Raw genomic sequence first — 16,124 nt, 5'->3', positions numbered from 1 at the left:
CTCTTGAACAAAGGCAACTTGATTGAACAAAACATGTGAGACACAGGGGAAAACAACAGAAGCAGCAAAATGGCAACATATCCAGGATTTACATATGATATGTTTAATGTTATTTTCAAATATATTACAGCAAATCTTTCTTCAAATAAAAATTACAAATTAAATGCAACATTTAAAAATCATGACAAATTAAGGCTTTGCTGTGAATATTTTCAGAAGTGGATTACTGAACAGGCTATCACATTTAAAAAACTAACCAAAGCAAAAAAAACTATTTTCCAGGCTCAAGTGCAGATATTTTCATTTACCTCAAATCAGGCTGCATGTGTCCTACTGAAGTCATCCGACAATTTCGACGTTACAGTGAAGAGAGGTTTGATTTACTGATAGGAGGTCGGATGGTAGAAAGGATGCTTGAAAAGGTATTTTCCTTCTCCTCTAGCTGGGAGTATAAGCCTCCAGCCTTCACATGAAGTACTCCAGAGAGTTGCTGTAGCTTTTTGAGTCATACTAGACATCCAGTTTTAAAGATATGTGGCAGAATTCTCTGTGCTGGCCAGTTGCAGGTATTCCAGGGTACCTGATCGGTAGCTAGCTACCCGTGAAGGCTTCTGTGTCTTAAACCCTTCGTTTTCCCTTTTCTGAAGAATATTTGTTATCATCTCTGCTAAGTCATCTTGTAACCGCTGCTGATTCTCCCTGAAAGCAACAGGATAGAAAAAAAATTCAGTGATTCACATGTTTTTAGTGATCCCCAGATCCCCAGTGGTTTTTAAACATTTCTATCCTATGTTTATCTTCATGACGTTCACACACTACTGATAGAAAGTGTGGCCTACCAAATTCAGGTTCTGGATTTGAGAATAGAATTCAGGATTTACATGTGATTTTTCCAGATAGTATGGCTCACTCTTTCTGCACAGGAGGTCTGTAGCTGTGTCATTATCGACCTTAAAAAAATTTCAGCATCATTTGCATGAAAAGGAAGACATGAATTAGATCAACTCCACATCAAAATAGATTCTAGCTCTCAACACTATTACTGGTGCCAGCACTTCCACTCTTCAACTTCAGGTGGCCTTCAGTAACAGAGTTGCCAACTTTTCATAAATTTCTGCAGTGTGTCTGGCTTTTGCTGGACTGCCCCACATATGACAATTTTAAGGGGCAATTTTATCAGTCACAGCCTATATGAGGAAGCGAAAACAAAAACATCACTGACCACAGTAATCCAGTTTAAGAGGTACTTTCAATAGTTGAATTCCAGAAGAATTGCCAATTTGATAATTCTGATAGTCTCAACTGATCATACTAATTCAAAAGAGGAGTTCTCAGTTTACAAAAGAGTAATTTCCTGCTCGGCCAGAGGCAAACACTTGTACTTTATATAGTTGCTTCAAGTTGTACTGAAACACTGTCATTTCAAAGCAGATGGCAGCAAATTCCCACTTAGTAAAGAGCGACTGTACACAGGAGTTTAGAGCAGAAAGTGAGGAACTTCCACATTTAGTGAGTTTGCAGGAAATAATGCAGTACTCATATGCAAAATACACATGAAATAAATGCAACCAGTTATCCTGACTTCAATTTTGCATAGTTTCTCAAAAACAACACTTCCGCTCTTACTATATTTTATTCAATACTAATGCAAAATGATAGCTCAGTTACAGGACATCAACCTGTCCTGGTTTTGGCTGGGATAGAGTTAATTTCCTTCCTAGTAGCTGGTAGAGTGCTGTGTTTTGGATTTAGGATGAGAACAATGTTGATAACACACCGATGTTTTAGTTGTTGCTAAGTAGTGCTTACACTAGTCAAGGACTTTTCAGCTCCCCATACTCTACCGACTGAGAAGGCTGGAGGTGCACAAGAAGCTGGGAGGGGGCACAGCCAGGACAGCTGACCCAAACTGGCCAAAGGGACATTCCATACCATGTGACGTCATGCTCAATACATAAACTGGGGAAAGCTGGCTGGGGGGGCCGCTGCTCAGGGACTGGCTGGGCATCGGTTGGTGGGTGGTGAGCAATTGCACTGTGCATCACTTGCTTTGTGTATTATTATTATTATTAAATTATTAAACTGTTCTTATCTCAACCCACGAGTTTTCTCACTTTTACTCTTTCAATTCTCTCCCCCATCCCACCGGGGCGGGGAGAGTGAGCGAGCGGCTGTGTGGTGCTCAGTTGCCGGCTGAGGTTAAACCACAACACAACCTCATATTTTTTTCTTGATAACTTATCTCTTACATATTAGAAAGTAAGCTTTTGTTCAATTTTTAAAGACTTTATGCCTGTGCCATACTACAGGAACTTTGTCCACCTCTTCTAGCAGAATACTGCTCGAAATCCTCAAGTTTCATTCTTCCTATGAATTCCCCAACAAGAGCTCACAGGCATAACGTGGTATTACAGAGAGCTGCACATTCAGTTGCAGTTATCCTCTCACTGTACTGTCACACACAGGTGCCATTAGGACTAAAGTTTTGGGAATATTAATGTTTTTCATTTTTCTGTCCATCTCTTGCACTTGCCACATCAGCAACTTGTCCTGTAAGTCTTATTTCCCTTCCAAGGAAATTAACCTGTTAAGCGCTTATATATACAAATAACCTTCAGCACACGCATAGTCCCATGTCATTAATATTTACACATGTTTATATGCACATACACTGTTAAGCCTCTAACTACTGAAGGCAAGTTGAGTGGTGTAAAAAAACCCACAAGTGCCAGGGAGAAACAGTGAAGGCTAAAGCGCAAAGACTGGGAATTTCTCTTCACTTTTCACATATAAAGATCATCTTACACAGAAGGAGGTGTTGGGAGATTGTATTTCTTGTCCTCAGTACCCGTCAACCAGTAGGTAATCTCTGTTCCTCTGCCCTAAATATGCATGGCAAAGAAGAGAAAGCACAATTTAGGCATTAGAATGCAATTTCCTGTAGTTTAATTTACAGTATTAAATAATACTGTATTGCACATTGCCGTGTTTGCCTTTGCTTGTTTTCAGTAACTGATGCTCACAGCAAAGGATTAAAAATCAGATGTGAGAAGAAGAATAATGGGGGAGATGCAGCTGCACACCCACTCCTGTGTTCCATCACCTGAAACACACGCCATGGGAGAGGTGAGCTGTGCTACCTGCCATCAGCTCCCAAATACAGACATCTGCCAAGTGTAATAGACTGAAATAATTGGATTGGTAGATAGACAGCCAGATATCAGAGCATGAGCAAATTAACAATAGATTCAGCTTCCCTTCTATCAGATTAATTCACTCCACAATTTTCTGTTACAAATGGTATATTTCATTTATTCTCCACATCTTTATGTTGCTTTAATTTATGACTTAGGGAACTCTTAATTGTCTGCATTGTCTTTATAGAAGTGTCTTCAACCACTAGACTGTGATACCAATTGATCTGTAACCCTTGTTGCCCAGATGTCAATTAAGTTGTGGGGTACTCTCAGCTGTATACTACTTTTATACTATCCCTCTTGTCTGTGTTCATGCATGTGCATGGTAAAGGTTACCTTCAAGTATGTTTCTCCTCTCACTTCATACTGGAATCGGCAGTCTGTTCTTTTCAGGATGTTAATAGTGGAACCACTTAGATGAATCCTTAAAGCTAAAAAATAAAGACACAATGAAAGCTCAATCTGGAAATGTACCACATAATCATATTAAGTATATGTGAAAACTGGTGCTATAGCAGAAGCTCCTCCAATTATTATCAACATAAATTCTGAGAGTCAAATTAAATGAGAATCAATTACACCGCTGTACGAAAAATCTGACTCCACTACATAGCATTGTATCTAGGGAGGAATAGCTGGTACAGCCATTGATCTGAAATACAGGTGACCGTGGTATCTGTAGTATTTAGATGCCAAAAGGGAAAAGAATAATTGGGAGTGTCCTATACAGAGAATAGTCATGTGAAGACACTGGGCAGAAGGAAGACAAACTGGCTTTTGGCACAGTTTCCTAATGGTGAAGTTGAAGACATAATTGCTTCAACTTAAAATATACAGTCAGCATATTTACACAACAGAGCTGTAATACAATTCTAGGTCGAACTAAAATCTACCATTCATAGATTAAAATTAAATCCCAGACATGTAAGTATCATACCTTCCAGAGGAACTCAGGCAGCGAACCAGCCTACGTACTCCCTGTTACCAGCACTGAAGCATGAACAAGGAACAATTCTTTGCCCAGCAGGACAGTGAAACAATTGGTAATCAAAACAAATAGGGCTTCTAAACCTTTAAAACTGCTGCGAGCTGATAATAAGTTGTTCTCAGCTGAAAACAGACACTTCAATCACAAACTAACCAATAGCCTTTGGTCTTGTTACACTGACAGCTAAAATTAAATCCTTACGCAAGCCTGTGGATTCCATCCGTGAAGCTGTGTTCACTGTATCTCCAAACAAACAGTAACGAGGCATTTTTATTCCAACTACACCAGCCGCACATGGACCTAGAAATGGGATGCAGAGAATGAAAAAAAGGTGGATCAAGACACTATTTGTTTGGAAGGTGTCTCACAGTTGCAGAGCAGTGCAGTACCTGCTGGAGCTCTGTGCTCCTCACCGATGACAATACTCTGTACCTCACTTCCCAAAGTATCTGGTGGTCCCCCCTTCCACTCCAAACCAAGCCTAGCTCTGTTTGTCTTGCATAATTCAATAAGAGCATAAAAAGGACATGGCTGCACAGTGTTAATTGTATTTAAACACACTTTTTGGCTGAAAAAAATACAGTTACTAACTGTCAGTTTTGGAAGCAAGAGGAAAAGAAAATAAGCTTCGTTATGGAGGGGTGCACAGTGGTGCCTCAAAAGGTTTCCCAGTGGCTCAGTCACTTTCACAATGTATTCCTCCCCTGGCAGCTGGTGTTCAGGTGGTTGTTGAAACAAACAAAAATGAAAAGATAAAATTTCCCAAAGTACTTGGGAGTTATCTGCTTGACCTATCTGCAGTTCCCCTTTGAGAAAGATTATTTTTATGTATTAATTAAAACATGAATTCCCACATAGGCTTGTCAGAACTTTTGCCTCCAAAAGCATAAAATACAGGCCTGCATTTTGTTACTAGACAAGCATATCTGGCCATGGCTGATCTCCACTTTGGTCAGGAAGGAGCAATCTGCGAAGACTTATTTGATACAACTGGCTTAATCATACCAGGAACAATGGCAGTTGCTCTTCCTAGCTACTGGCTTAAGCTATGAATTAATGGGTATGGGCTATTTCACTACGGGGGAGCAAACCAGTGGCTTATTCACTTCTGTTGCTCTTCCCCCAGGTACATTGTTTTCAACCTGATTCTTCATGAGGAGAGCCGTTGTGTATGATGTACTACCAGATCTTCTATGGGTGTCTATTCTGTTCAAAAACAAGGCAACAACATTATCATTGTTGATCTACCACTACTGTGTACCAGAGTGAATTCCAATGCGAATCCAAACAGGCAGACCCGGCAGATGTCTCAGTTCAAAAGATCCCATGAAGCTGAGGATGTCCAGAGCCATCATGGAGATGTCTACTGCATGCCGGTTGCCATTCCTCTTTGGTAAACCACTCACCACCATGTAAGCATCACCAATGGTCTCCACCTGTGGAAACAAAATTAGAACTCACTAGCTGCAGACATAGCAAAATACATATTTAGTTAAAAGCAGAAAGGTTTTATCAGATCCTCTTGTTCATGATTAAACATTTCTTCCTTGGACAGCAGGATTGCTTAGTTTAAGGTAGCTGACACCTTTTTGGTATATGAGTGTTTATAACTGTACCCAGCATTCCAGTTAATGAATCTGTGACCACCTAGTATAGAAAATTTGGTATAAGCAGACACACTGAAAGCACATTGAAATGAGGTAATCTTGACCTGTTTTTCTCTCTTTTGTCTTTGCTTAGAATGCAGATTCCCAAATCCACCACATCATCCAATTTGATTTGTGTGTCCCCTGGTTGTTAACTGAGCAAAAGTGCGGAGCTAATCACCTTGTAAACATCATGATGGTCAAGAATGTGGTCAAAGTTCTTGTAGATATCATTCAGCATATCTACCACCTCCATAGGGGTGCTGTATTTGCAGAGTGTGGTGAAGCCAACAATGTCACTGAAGTAGATAGTGACTTCTTCAAATAGCTCTGGCTCTACCAGGCCAGTCTCCTTCAAAGACTTTACTACTGGCCTGTGGAAATAGAGAAGGCAGGAAGACAGATAAGTAGTCTGTGTTTAATATTAAAGGTATTTTTTCATGCAACCCAACCACATCATTGCTTTCTGTGTAGGAAACATCAAATACTTTGCTGAAAACTGCTACTGTAATTACATTTTTGATGCCCATAATGCCTTTCAGCCAGGGACCTCAAAGCACTCATTAATGTTAATTAATGCACTACAGCCTTACAAAATCCAAGTGTGTTAATAGCCATGAGGAAACTGAGGCATAGGAAAATGAGCTTCTTGGCTAAGGTCAGAAATAGGGATATTGAGTCAAATTTAAAACTGAAATTCTGAAACTTCTGACATGTAGACCTACATTCTACCCACATAATAAGTAAGAACAGACATATTTTTCTGTTTCCCCAGCGCAGAAGTAATTTCGTCCTGATAATTACATCACCTCATCCTGATTTCAGATGAGATATCATAGTCTCATAATTTTATGGAACAAAAATTCAATACCATGACAGTAAATATCTATTCAGAAGGACCTTCATTTTCTTGCATTTCTAAATCCAGGAAAATATCTGTTCCTAGTGGAGATATTAGAAGAGAATAACTGAAAGAGACCCAGAAAATTATAGGTGTTGCACAATGCTGTGTTCCATCTACAACGAGACAATAATAGAGTGGTAGGAACAACAAAGAGTGGAAGGACACAGGGATTCCTTGCCGCACAGCCTATACAGCCAGATCATTTCAAATTTTCCCTAAAACTGGATTGAACAGACACTTCTTTTTTTAAGATGAGTCATAAAATTAATACCCTGACTACTTAAATACCCTTGAAACTAGTAATGACATACCAGGATAGTTTTCCTATTCCAAATGTATGCAATACCAAAATTACTGGTATTACCAATATTATAATATCAATAATACTTGTCCTATACCATACTCTGAAGCATCCATCTAGCCCAGTCTGGCCCAGTATGGCACAGCCTACACAGCCAGATTATTTCAAATTTTCCCTAAAACTGGATTGAACAGACACTTCTTTTTTTAAGATGAGTCATAAAATTAATACCCTGACTACTTAAATACCCTTGAAACTAGTAATGACATACCAGGATAGTTTTCCTATTCCAAATGTATGCAATACCAAAATTACTGGTATTACCAATATTATAATATCAATAATACTTGTCCTATACCATACTCTGAAGCATCCATCTAGCCCAGTCTGGCCCAGTATGGCCCAGCCCACCTCAGCCCCTCTGTTGCATTGCTAAAGCCCAGCCAGAAGTTGGACTGCTCTCCTGCTCTCCAGCTGGAGACACTCCTACCTAGCAAGGTGCTGGAGCAGAACAGAGCTCTGTGATGTGGGATCACTGTAGATCTATGTGTTCCCAGGAAGGCAGTGAAAAAGAAGTTTGTGCTGGAGGGGGAGAGATAGAGGAAGATAATGGGTCCCAGTACCATCTTGGCATGAAACTCCACCATAGGGCGGAGACCTCAGGGACAGCTGCTTCTTCTTTCCTCCCTAGCAGGATCAGATTAGAGGGGAAGGAAATAGAAGACTATTAATCCCAACCCCCACTCTCCAAGAATCAGGTGATCTATGTAAATAAAATGCCAGTGAAATCCTCCTGGCCAGTTACCTTGGAAGTAACATGAAATTAAGCCTGTCTGCTCTGTCTCGCTCTGCTTTGTACAGCTCTGTCCTTTCCTCCACCAGGTGCTCCAGGTTCCGGGAATACAGCTGTAGACGCCGGATCAGGGTATCCATGTAGCTTTCATTGGTCTGGCCATGGCAGTTACTGCGAATAACAGAAATACACAGGAGCCAACAAGAAAGGTTGATGGAAGCACATTGTTGAGAGAGGTAAAAAAGAAGCAAAAAAGGAGCAACAGAAAACATCTCCAGTGTTTGACTTCCATGTAGTTAGAATGCAAAGTGCCTCAAGTGCATCATTCTTTTGCTTGCTTGGAGGGCTTATGTATATGAATTGAAAGTCTGTGATCTCACTTGGAGCTGGTAATTCTTAAAGCACCCTTAAATCACCTAGCCCTGATAATATTGTTAACTCCAGGTTACCTTGGGTAATCCATGAACATTCATTTGTAAAAAGTAACTGACAAGCTCGAATCCTGAGAGGAGGCTAAAGATAGTAGGTAGAAAATTGCATATAACATTTAGATGGGGACTTCAGCCAGAAGGATTAAGACAATTTGCGGCTGCCTGTGTAGAAGACAGAACAATTCAATGGAACAATTAGCAGCCCCTGGGCTAGTTTTGCTCACAAGACCCTGCAGACTCCAGCCTACTAACTCCTGGAAGCAGAAGTATGGTAACACGAGCCACTCATAAACCCTGTTTTTCTGGGCAGCCTGCACTCACCAAAGCAGTCTGAAAGTAGATGGGGCCAGGCTGACTGGAAGAGTCAGATTAGTATTGTACCCAACTGGACTTTAAAACCACTCTTACTTTAAACAAATCTTTATGTCAGGGATGCACCATCTTAGACCCTCCATGAGGAGAACACCATGTTGCATATGGCAAGAGGCAACCTCTTTGCTTTTGTAAGACAGAGGCTTAGGAGCTGAACCAGGATGTCTTTCTATTCTGCTGCAGTAAGATTGTTCCAACTGATACATTCAGTTACGCATAGTGCAGTTGTTCTTCTGCCCATGTAAAGTGTAAAATGATGCGAGTACTGTTGGGGTTTGTTGATGAGGAGTTTTAAAAACTGAGGAGCAATTTCCTAAGAGAAGTGATTAAAAGGTCACTGTTTGGACATCAGAATAATTAATTCAGACCCAACTCTGTAGGAACAATACAGCATTGGCCAGGTAAAAGGCCTGTATAACCCCACAGGGTTTATCCAGCTATGGCCCTTATTATCCCACAACTTTATACCAACAAAACCCTGTAATTAATAATTCTGGTGAGTTACAACCCAACACTTCTAGTCTGCTTAATTTGGGACCATCCAAACTCATTTATGGCACAACCCAGCTCATCCAAACTTTCTAATCATCCTCCAAACATTTATGTGCATTCATTTCCCGAAACTTAGACGACATGAGTCACTATCCAACTCTTGACTTGAGACAGGGGGTGAATTACTTGAATGGTTTAAATCTCTAATTATCCAGCTTGCTACTTTCACAATGTACCAATGTGAGGTATGATGATCGTCTTACCCTCACTCAGCTAATACATGCATAAATGCTAATATACACACATGTACGTATACATACGCATGTGTTCACCTACTTTTCTGCCAAAGAGTAAAAGAGAATCTAAGTGAAGATACTCAGTTTTTCCACTGACTGAATCATAATCACATCAGCTTACATACTTAAAAGAGCTTTCTAACACTTAGGAGGAGTTTGGAGCATCTTAAAAAACGGAGCCCCTGCTGCTCACCTGAATATTTTAGCCAGAGTACTCTCAATTTTCTTAAAGTCAGGCCTTTTCTCTGGATCTTCCTCCCAGCAGCTCTTCACTAGTATATACACCTTTAAACAAAAATTTAAGGAAAGTCCACCTGAGTAATGGATATAGAAGGATAATGGTGCTAAACAGCACTAGTTCATCAGGGAATTTCCAGTTACTCTTGACCGGCAACATATTAAAATGTGTGACTAACTGTATTGAATCTATGGTGAGGACACTCATTGCAGGCATCTTAAACTTAACTCTGTGGTGACTAGTGACATGATCTTAACTTGAATTTGCAATACATAAATGAAAGGCAGGTAAATGGATCCAGTCTTGCAGCTGGTGCCTGATACAGTTATTGACATGGAGGTAAATGCTGTGGCAATTATATTTCCAATATCCTGAGTTTGGGATTTTTCTGAAACTGGTGATTCAGCCAAAAAGAATGGGGTTCATTGCCGAATATGTGGATGTCTACAATACAGACATTTTCACCTGAGCGAGAAGCCTTAGGAGCTATATAATCAGTGGAGAGAGGTATATTTGAGGTGTGATTCATCCCATCTTAAAGATATCTAAAGTAGGTCAGAAGAGTGGCACCATATAAGCGTCCATTTCTTTCCAGTGAAATAATTTTCATGAGTTGCATTTCATTTCACTCATAACAACTATAGAATACTGTTTTTTCCCATGAGGTTAGGTCATTTGGCATAAAATGTGCATAGCTTTCATCCTCCCATGATCATGAGCTCTAGTTTGGCCAGGACTTCCGCCCTTCACCCAGAAAATGGCTTAGTTAATTATTAGCTTACTTCCATCTCTCTTTCTCCCACTGTTTCCAAGGACAGGTCTGGTCGGAAAGGCTTCACTCCTTTGCCGCTCTCCACTCTGTAAAGTTTCTCTAACACAGGAAAAAGATGCAAAGTTTTAAACAAAAAAACGTAAGAAAAACACTCCTTGTGGATAGCGTCCTATGATGTTACGAGTTACTGTACAAACAGAAGCCTTAAAGACAGTTCCCTCATTTTGATGTGAATTTCAATTTTGGAGCTTTTCTAAATATATGGCACAGGATCAAAACAGGCTGGCTTGAAGGCCCCTGAAAGCAAAATGAATAGGAATGTACATGAGTATTTATTGGTCACGGTAGACATGGTTATGGCATCTTCCCAAATGAACGTTAGGCATTATTAGTGTGCCTCTCAGCATGAAGTATAGCTATAGTAAAAAACAATGTGAAAAGCCCATTGTGACTTGATCAAAAGTGTGGAGACATACAGATCTCATCAGAGCAGTTCAAATCATCCTGCAGATGCTCAGCTTCCTTAAAGCTAGGCTATTAATGTATATGGCTTAAAAACATTGCATTTGTTAGCTCATTTGTACTCTTATTAATGAAATCCTTTGTATGAAAGTTATTTGGATTCTGAACAAATCAGAATGCAGGCTGCATTTGCACAACGCGATTTAAACACAGTAAGTGAGAGCTAAAGCAAAAATATCTCTCTCTGTCCTTCTCCTCCAGACTTCAAGAGTTCCAGAGGGAGGGAGTTAAAAAAGAGAAGCAATTTTTTACCTCTGGGGGAGAGAAAGAGAAACTGAAAAGGATCCATGAACAAGCGTGAAACACATTTATTAATAATGTCTGATTATATTTGGGAGACAGTTTTACTGAAGGAAGCATATAATGAGATGAGGAAGGTTTGTAATCGTGATGGTATGTGCAAGTCTAGAGCAGTTAGGGATGCCTAAGCATGCCCAGTGTGCATGATCACCCTAAAAAGATGCAGTAGCTTCCAGCTTTGTGGTACAGAAATTACAGACTAGAGAAGGAGCAGGAGACTTGAGTCTCCCAAATGCTATGGAGTGGGAGACTACTAAGAAGTATTCTGTGGGCTAAGAGACAGAAGAATCTGTTTAAGTCTCATGTATGCAAGAGGAATGTGTTGAATTTCCATGGTGCACACACACCTGAGAGCAAAAGTAACAGCAGCTATTAACAATACTGCAATTAGCCAGTGGCAGAAAGTAGTGGAACAAGGAGGCAGCTTGAACTGAGCGTTGGTACTTGACAAGATTTCACAGTCTTGAGCAGTGAATGAGGTGTTTCTGCAGAAGAGTGGAGCAACCAGCTGGCCTAACAGCTGTCTCGCAGAGAAGTCAGTGAAGAGGACTATGACCTAGTTACTTCTGTACATTAGAATCCAGTTCTGTATGCCCATCGTCTTTGTGGGACTTCTTTTCTCTCATTAGTAGCAATATAGTTGTATGTTAAGTTGATTGATACTTATTTGCAGGTTGAGAAAATTGGCTCACTGAGTACCTGGAAGTTGAGTTTAATTTTCCTAAGTTGGTGGATGGAGGCTAGGTACGGGGGTTTTTAAACAACTCTTTCAAAATCTGAACACAGTCCTTGCTGCTGCCAATGAACTCCCAGAGGAGCAGTTATATCAGTTGTCCTGAAATATCAATATCATGTCTCCTAACTTGCAGAGATTAACCTCTGATAGCCTAGCCATTGAAAGACTTTCTGCAGGAGACTTAAAGCCCAAATGAATCTAACATGCAACAGGGACATTTCTTTGCCCATTACCATTGACTCTAATTTGGTATTCTTTTCCTTCTTCTTATCTTAGATATTTGTAAATGAATGGTCACCCCAGGTTTGAGCTACTCTCTTCCAAAGTTAGATGATGCCACAAACAAAATTCAAAGGTGTTTGAATAAGTATGGTCTGCCCTCTTGCTGCCTCATCTTGGCTAATGAATGAATCCAGACATTTAAATGAGGCGCCACTTCAGCAATATATAATAACACTCATTCCTTTCTGTTACATGAAATTTGATGAACTGCTGAAACTAGGCTGAACACATTTACTCAAACTGCATAATCAAAAATCAAGAATAATACCAAAAGTCATTAGATCAGCAATATATACCTTAGATAACTACTAATGCTTTTAAGGAAAAAGCTTTGGGGAGAAAACAATCTCCCCACTGAATGGAAAACTCAAAATTTCAACTGAAGTTTACAAAGCAGATTTTTTTTTAAGTTACACTGAATCCAGTCTTACTAAACAGGCTTCAGGCCCATTAAGTTTATTGCTGTCTTACTAAACATGCTGATATGTGTGACCATCTCCAGCAACAGCACCTAGAGGTGCTAAAAATTCTTTCAGTTGGATGGATTAACCTAATGCTATTTGAAAGGGACAGTCTTTCTAAAAAGACAAAATGCAGTGTTAAGAAACAGGTCAAAGTCAAAACAAGGAACTGGACTGTGACTATGACAGCCAGGGTCAAACACAGAGCAGTGAGGATACCACCACATCTCAGAAGAGCCCAGAAACACCGTGTCTGAGGCTAACTTAATAACCATTAACATAACACAGAAAGACTGTAACTGCTGAACAAACAGTTAAAAGAATGTAGTTTGCTATGGATTTGCTTTGCAAGTCAAAATGAGCAAGGAAGAGCATTGCTCTCTCCTTTCTCCATCTATTTTGGCGATATTTTTAAAATCCTTGCATTCATGAGGATTATGCCTGCCTCTTCCCAAGAAAAAGGAATAGAAAGACTTTCATTTTCTCTACCTTATCTTAAGCATGGAGTCCTGAAGAGTTTGCTTGAAGGGGAACAGGCATTTCTAATCTCTTTTAGGTCTACATTTATATTAAAGAGTTGATGATGTGAAATACTGTGTTTCCCCAAATATGAACATAGATTTGCGATAATGTAGGATGATGAACGTGCCCCAGAAGTTATTCTCAAAGGTAACTCAGGAAAAGAGCTATTAGGCTGTCCAGCTGCTGCTCTAGATGTTTTAACAAATGTGAGGCGGATCTATCAGAATGACTCAGAGGTAAAGGCAATGTCTAAACTTGTTGTTGGTAACTGTCACTAGGAAAATCCCAAACCCACACATGCTTTTATGTCAGTTCTAATATGTAATAATGCCTGGATTCTGGGAACTGGGATTGACTGGGCTGTTAGCCACTCAAAAACAATGTCACAAAATGCACAAAATGGGGTTTAATGGATGTACTACAGGAGGAGATGCTTTTTCTGACAGAAGTTAAATGACTAAAGTTAATTGTGACAGGCTTGAATAAAGTCTGAACTGCCAGTGTTTAAATGCCAACTGTTCTTGTGTCATGCTGCTGAGTTTTTGTTGTTCTGTGTTGACATTGCTGATTTACAATGCCTAATATGAGTGAATTATTCTATGTTGTGCACAACTCATAATAGAAAAACCTTTGTGGCCTTTAAATGTTACAGTAAGTCTGGACAGCATTGTATTATGTTAACTTCTGTAATGCTGTGGCCAAGGTGAGAAGGGAGGAGAAAGGGCAAGAAAACTCAGTGCAAACTTTATTTACAGAAAGAATAAGGACACTTGCCCCCACAGTGAGATCCTTCAAACAGACTCTTCATTCATTACACAGTGAAAGAAGCAGCTGTTCAAGCAGCTGTCAGAGACAGTGCCTTTCACAAAATGTGAAGAATGGGCCAGTTACAGCTACACCATCCTGGAAGGCTGCAATGGAGGAGAAATTTGTGGATTTACCTTTGTAGTCCCAGCATTGTCCAGTGTAGAAGGTCTCCCTGCGTAGGATGATTTCTTGGGCAATGATCCCGTAGCTGTACACATCACCCTTCTGAGATACATCAGCATAACGGAGATGCTCAGGAGCTGTCCACAGGTCTGAAGATCCAGATGACAACAGGGGATGAGGTAAAGGGGGAAGGGAGAGAATTGAAAAAGGGTGATCCTTCTCAGAGCATCCATTGACTATAGTGATATTTCCTTTTACTCTTTCCATATCAAACCCAGAGCCCACTGGTACTGTTTATTTCCTATTTTAGCATTTTTCTTGAGAAGTTGACATCAATACAGGTTAGATAAACCTCTGATGTGGTAGTTTTCAATTGTCTGGGATTTGCTGACCCTACTATTTTCCACTGTAGATGCAGACCCTCACACCTCCAAAAAAGTTATGGTTATTGGCAATGAACTTGCTTTTCTTAGCTACCTTTCATGGGCTCCCTAGAAATAGCCTATGCATCTGTATAAGACCAAGGAATGCCAGTGCTATGAAAAAAAAGCTGAGCCATAAATTATTGAGCTAGATGCATGGAGTTTGTTATACAAGATGTCAGATGAGAAGACTCTATTTCCCAGTGGCCTTGATATCATAAATCTATTTAAATAATTCTCAAGTGCTTTTGAGCCTGACATAATATTACTTGCTCATAACCAGTTTCTTTCTACAGAAATTATTAACCTGTATTTCTAGTGCAACAAGCATCACTGTACCTCAAAACCAGAATGCTGCCATGGTATGACAGTTTGTTATGACATGCTGGTGATGTATCATAACAGTGACCCTGAAGACAGTGTTATGATATCAGGCTGCAACATCCAGCCACAATGAATCTGTAGATCTCTTGCGAAACAGTAGGTTTTCTTCAAGAAATCTAGTAGCCAGAAATTTTGAGGCTGCTTGTCAGAGCATTTATCTTATGAGCAATGAAAGAAGAGAAATACATTACAATGTAATGATAATATAAATTTAAATATGAAATTTGTAAAATGAAGAATGAATAGAGCATTTACATTCAGTGCACTTTTCTTACTCTTTTTTTATGTTCTCATTGCTACTCTTGACCATGTTTGAGTCTGAATGTAAAAATTTTCTCTCAACCCAGTTGCAACCAATCTTATGAGCAATGAAAGAAGAGAAATACATTACAATGTAATGATAATATAAATTTAAATATGAAATTTGTAAAATGAAGAATGAATAGAGCATTTACATTCAGTGCACTTTTCTTACTCTTTTTTTATGTTCTCATTGCTACTCTTGACCATGTTTGAGTCTGAATGTAAAAATTTTCTCTCAACCCAGTTGCAACCACAGTTTCTTCTCAGATTATATACTACAGTTATGGCATAGCTGTGCTTATGTACCTCAAAACCAGAATGCTGCCATGGTATGACAGTTTGTTATGACATGCTGGTGATGTATCATAACAGTGACCCTGAAGACAGTGTTATGATATCAGGCTGCAACATCCAGCCACAATGAATCTGTAGATCTCTTGCGAAACAGTAGGTTTTCTTCAAGAAATCTAGTAGCCAGAAATTTTGAGGCTGCTTGTCAGAGCATTTATCTTATGAGCAATGAAAGAAGAGAAATACATTACAATGTAATGATAATATAAATTTAAATATGAAATTTGTAAAATGAAGAATGAATAGAGCATTTACATTCAGTACACTTTTCTTACTCTTTTTTTATGTTCTCATTGCTACTCTTGACCATGTTTGAGTCTGAATGTAAAAATTTTCTCTCAACCCAGTTGCAACCACAGTTTCTTCTCAGATTATATACTACAGTTATGGCATAGTGCTGTGCTTATTATACACCAAGCTCTACCATACAGATTCAGATGACATAATTTCAGATGGGCTCGTCTTTTCACTCAAGATCAAG

The 16,124-nt window shown here is 39.5% G+C and overlaps 1 protein-coding gene across 1 annotated transcript in view; it reads right to left on the bottom strand.

The window, feature by feature from the left end:
• Nucleotides 1-252: 252 nt before the first annotated feature.
• GUCY2C (guanylate cyclase 2C) overlaps nucleotides 253-16,124 on the bottom strand; it is a 48,098-nt gene continuing 32,226 nt past the window's right edge. The window contains exons 18-27 of the mRNA XM_009290137.1: nucleotides 14,195-14,332; nucleotides 10,441-10,529; nucleotides 9,614-9,705; nucleotides 7,842-8,000; nucleotides 6,013-6,205; nucleotides 5,447-5,621; nucleotides 4,387-4,485; nucleotides 3,534-3,628; nucleotides 2,806-2,882; nucleotides 253-699 (exon numbers count right to left, since the gene is read on the bottom strand). Coding sequence (XP_009288412.1) covers nucleotides 525-699; nucleotides 2,806-2,882; nucleotides 3,534-3,628; nucleotides 4,387-4,485; nucleotides 5,447-5,621; nucleotides 6,013-6,205; nucleotides 7,842-8,000; nucleotides 9,614-9,705; nucleotides 10,441-10,529; nucleotides 14,195-14,332 — 1,292 coding nt within the window. The 3' untranslated portion in view covers nucleotides 253-524. The remainder of the gene's footprint in view (nucleotides 700-2,805; nucleotides 2,883-3,533; nucleotides 3,629-4,386; nucleotides 4,486-5,446; nucleotides 5,622-6,012; nucleotides 6,206-7,841; nucleotides 8,001-9,613; nucleotides 9,706-10,440; nucleotides 10,530-14,194; nucleotides 14,333-16,124) is intronic.

The sequence above is a fragment of the Aptenodytes forsteri genome, unplaced genomic scaffold, assembly GCF_000699145.1.
Source record: "Aptenodytes forsteri isolate BGI_AS27 unplaced genomic scaffold, ASM69914v1 Scaffold284, whole genome shotgun sequence".
NCBI classification, from domain to species: domain Eukaryota; kingdom Metazoa; phylum Chordata; class Aves; order Sphenisciformes; family Spheniscidae; genus Aptenodytes; species Aptenodytes forsteri.
The sequence above is the reverse complement of the archived record's forward strand: the minus strand, read 5'-3'. Positions and strand labels throughout refer to the sequence as shown.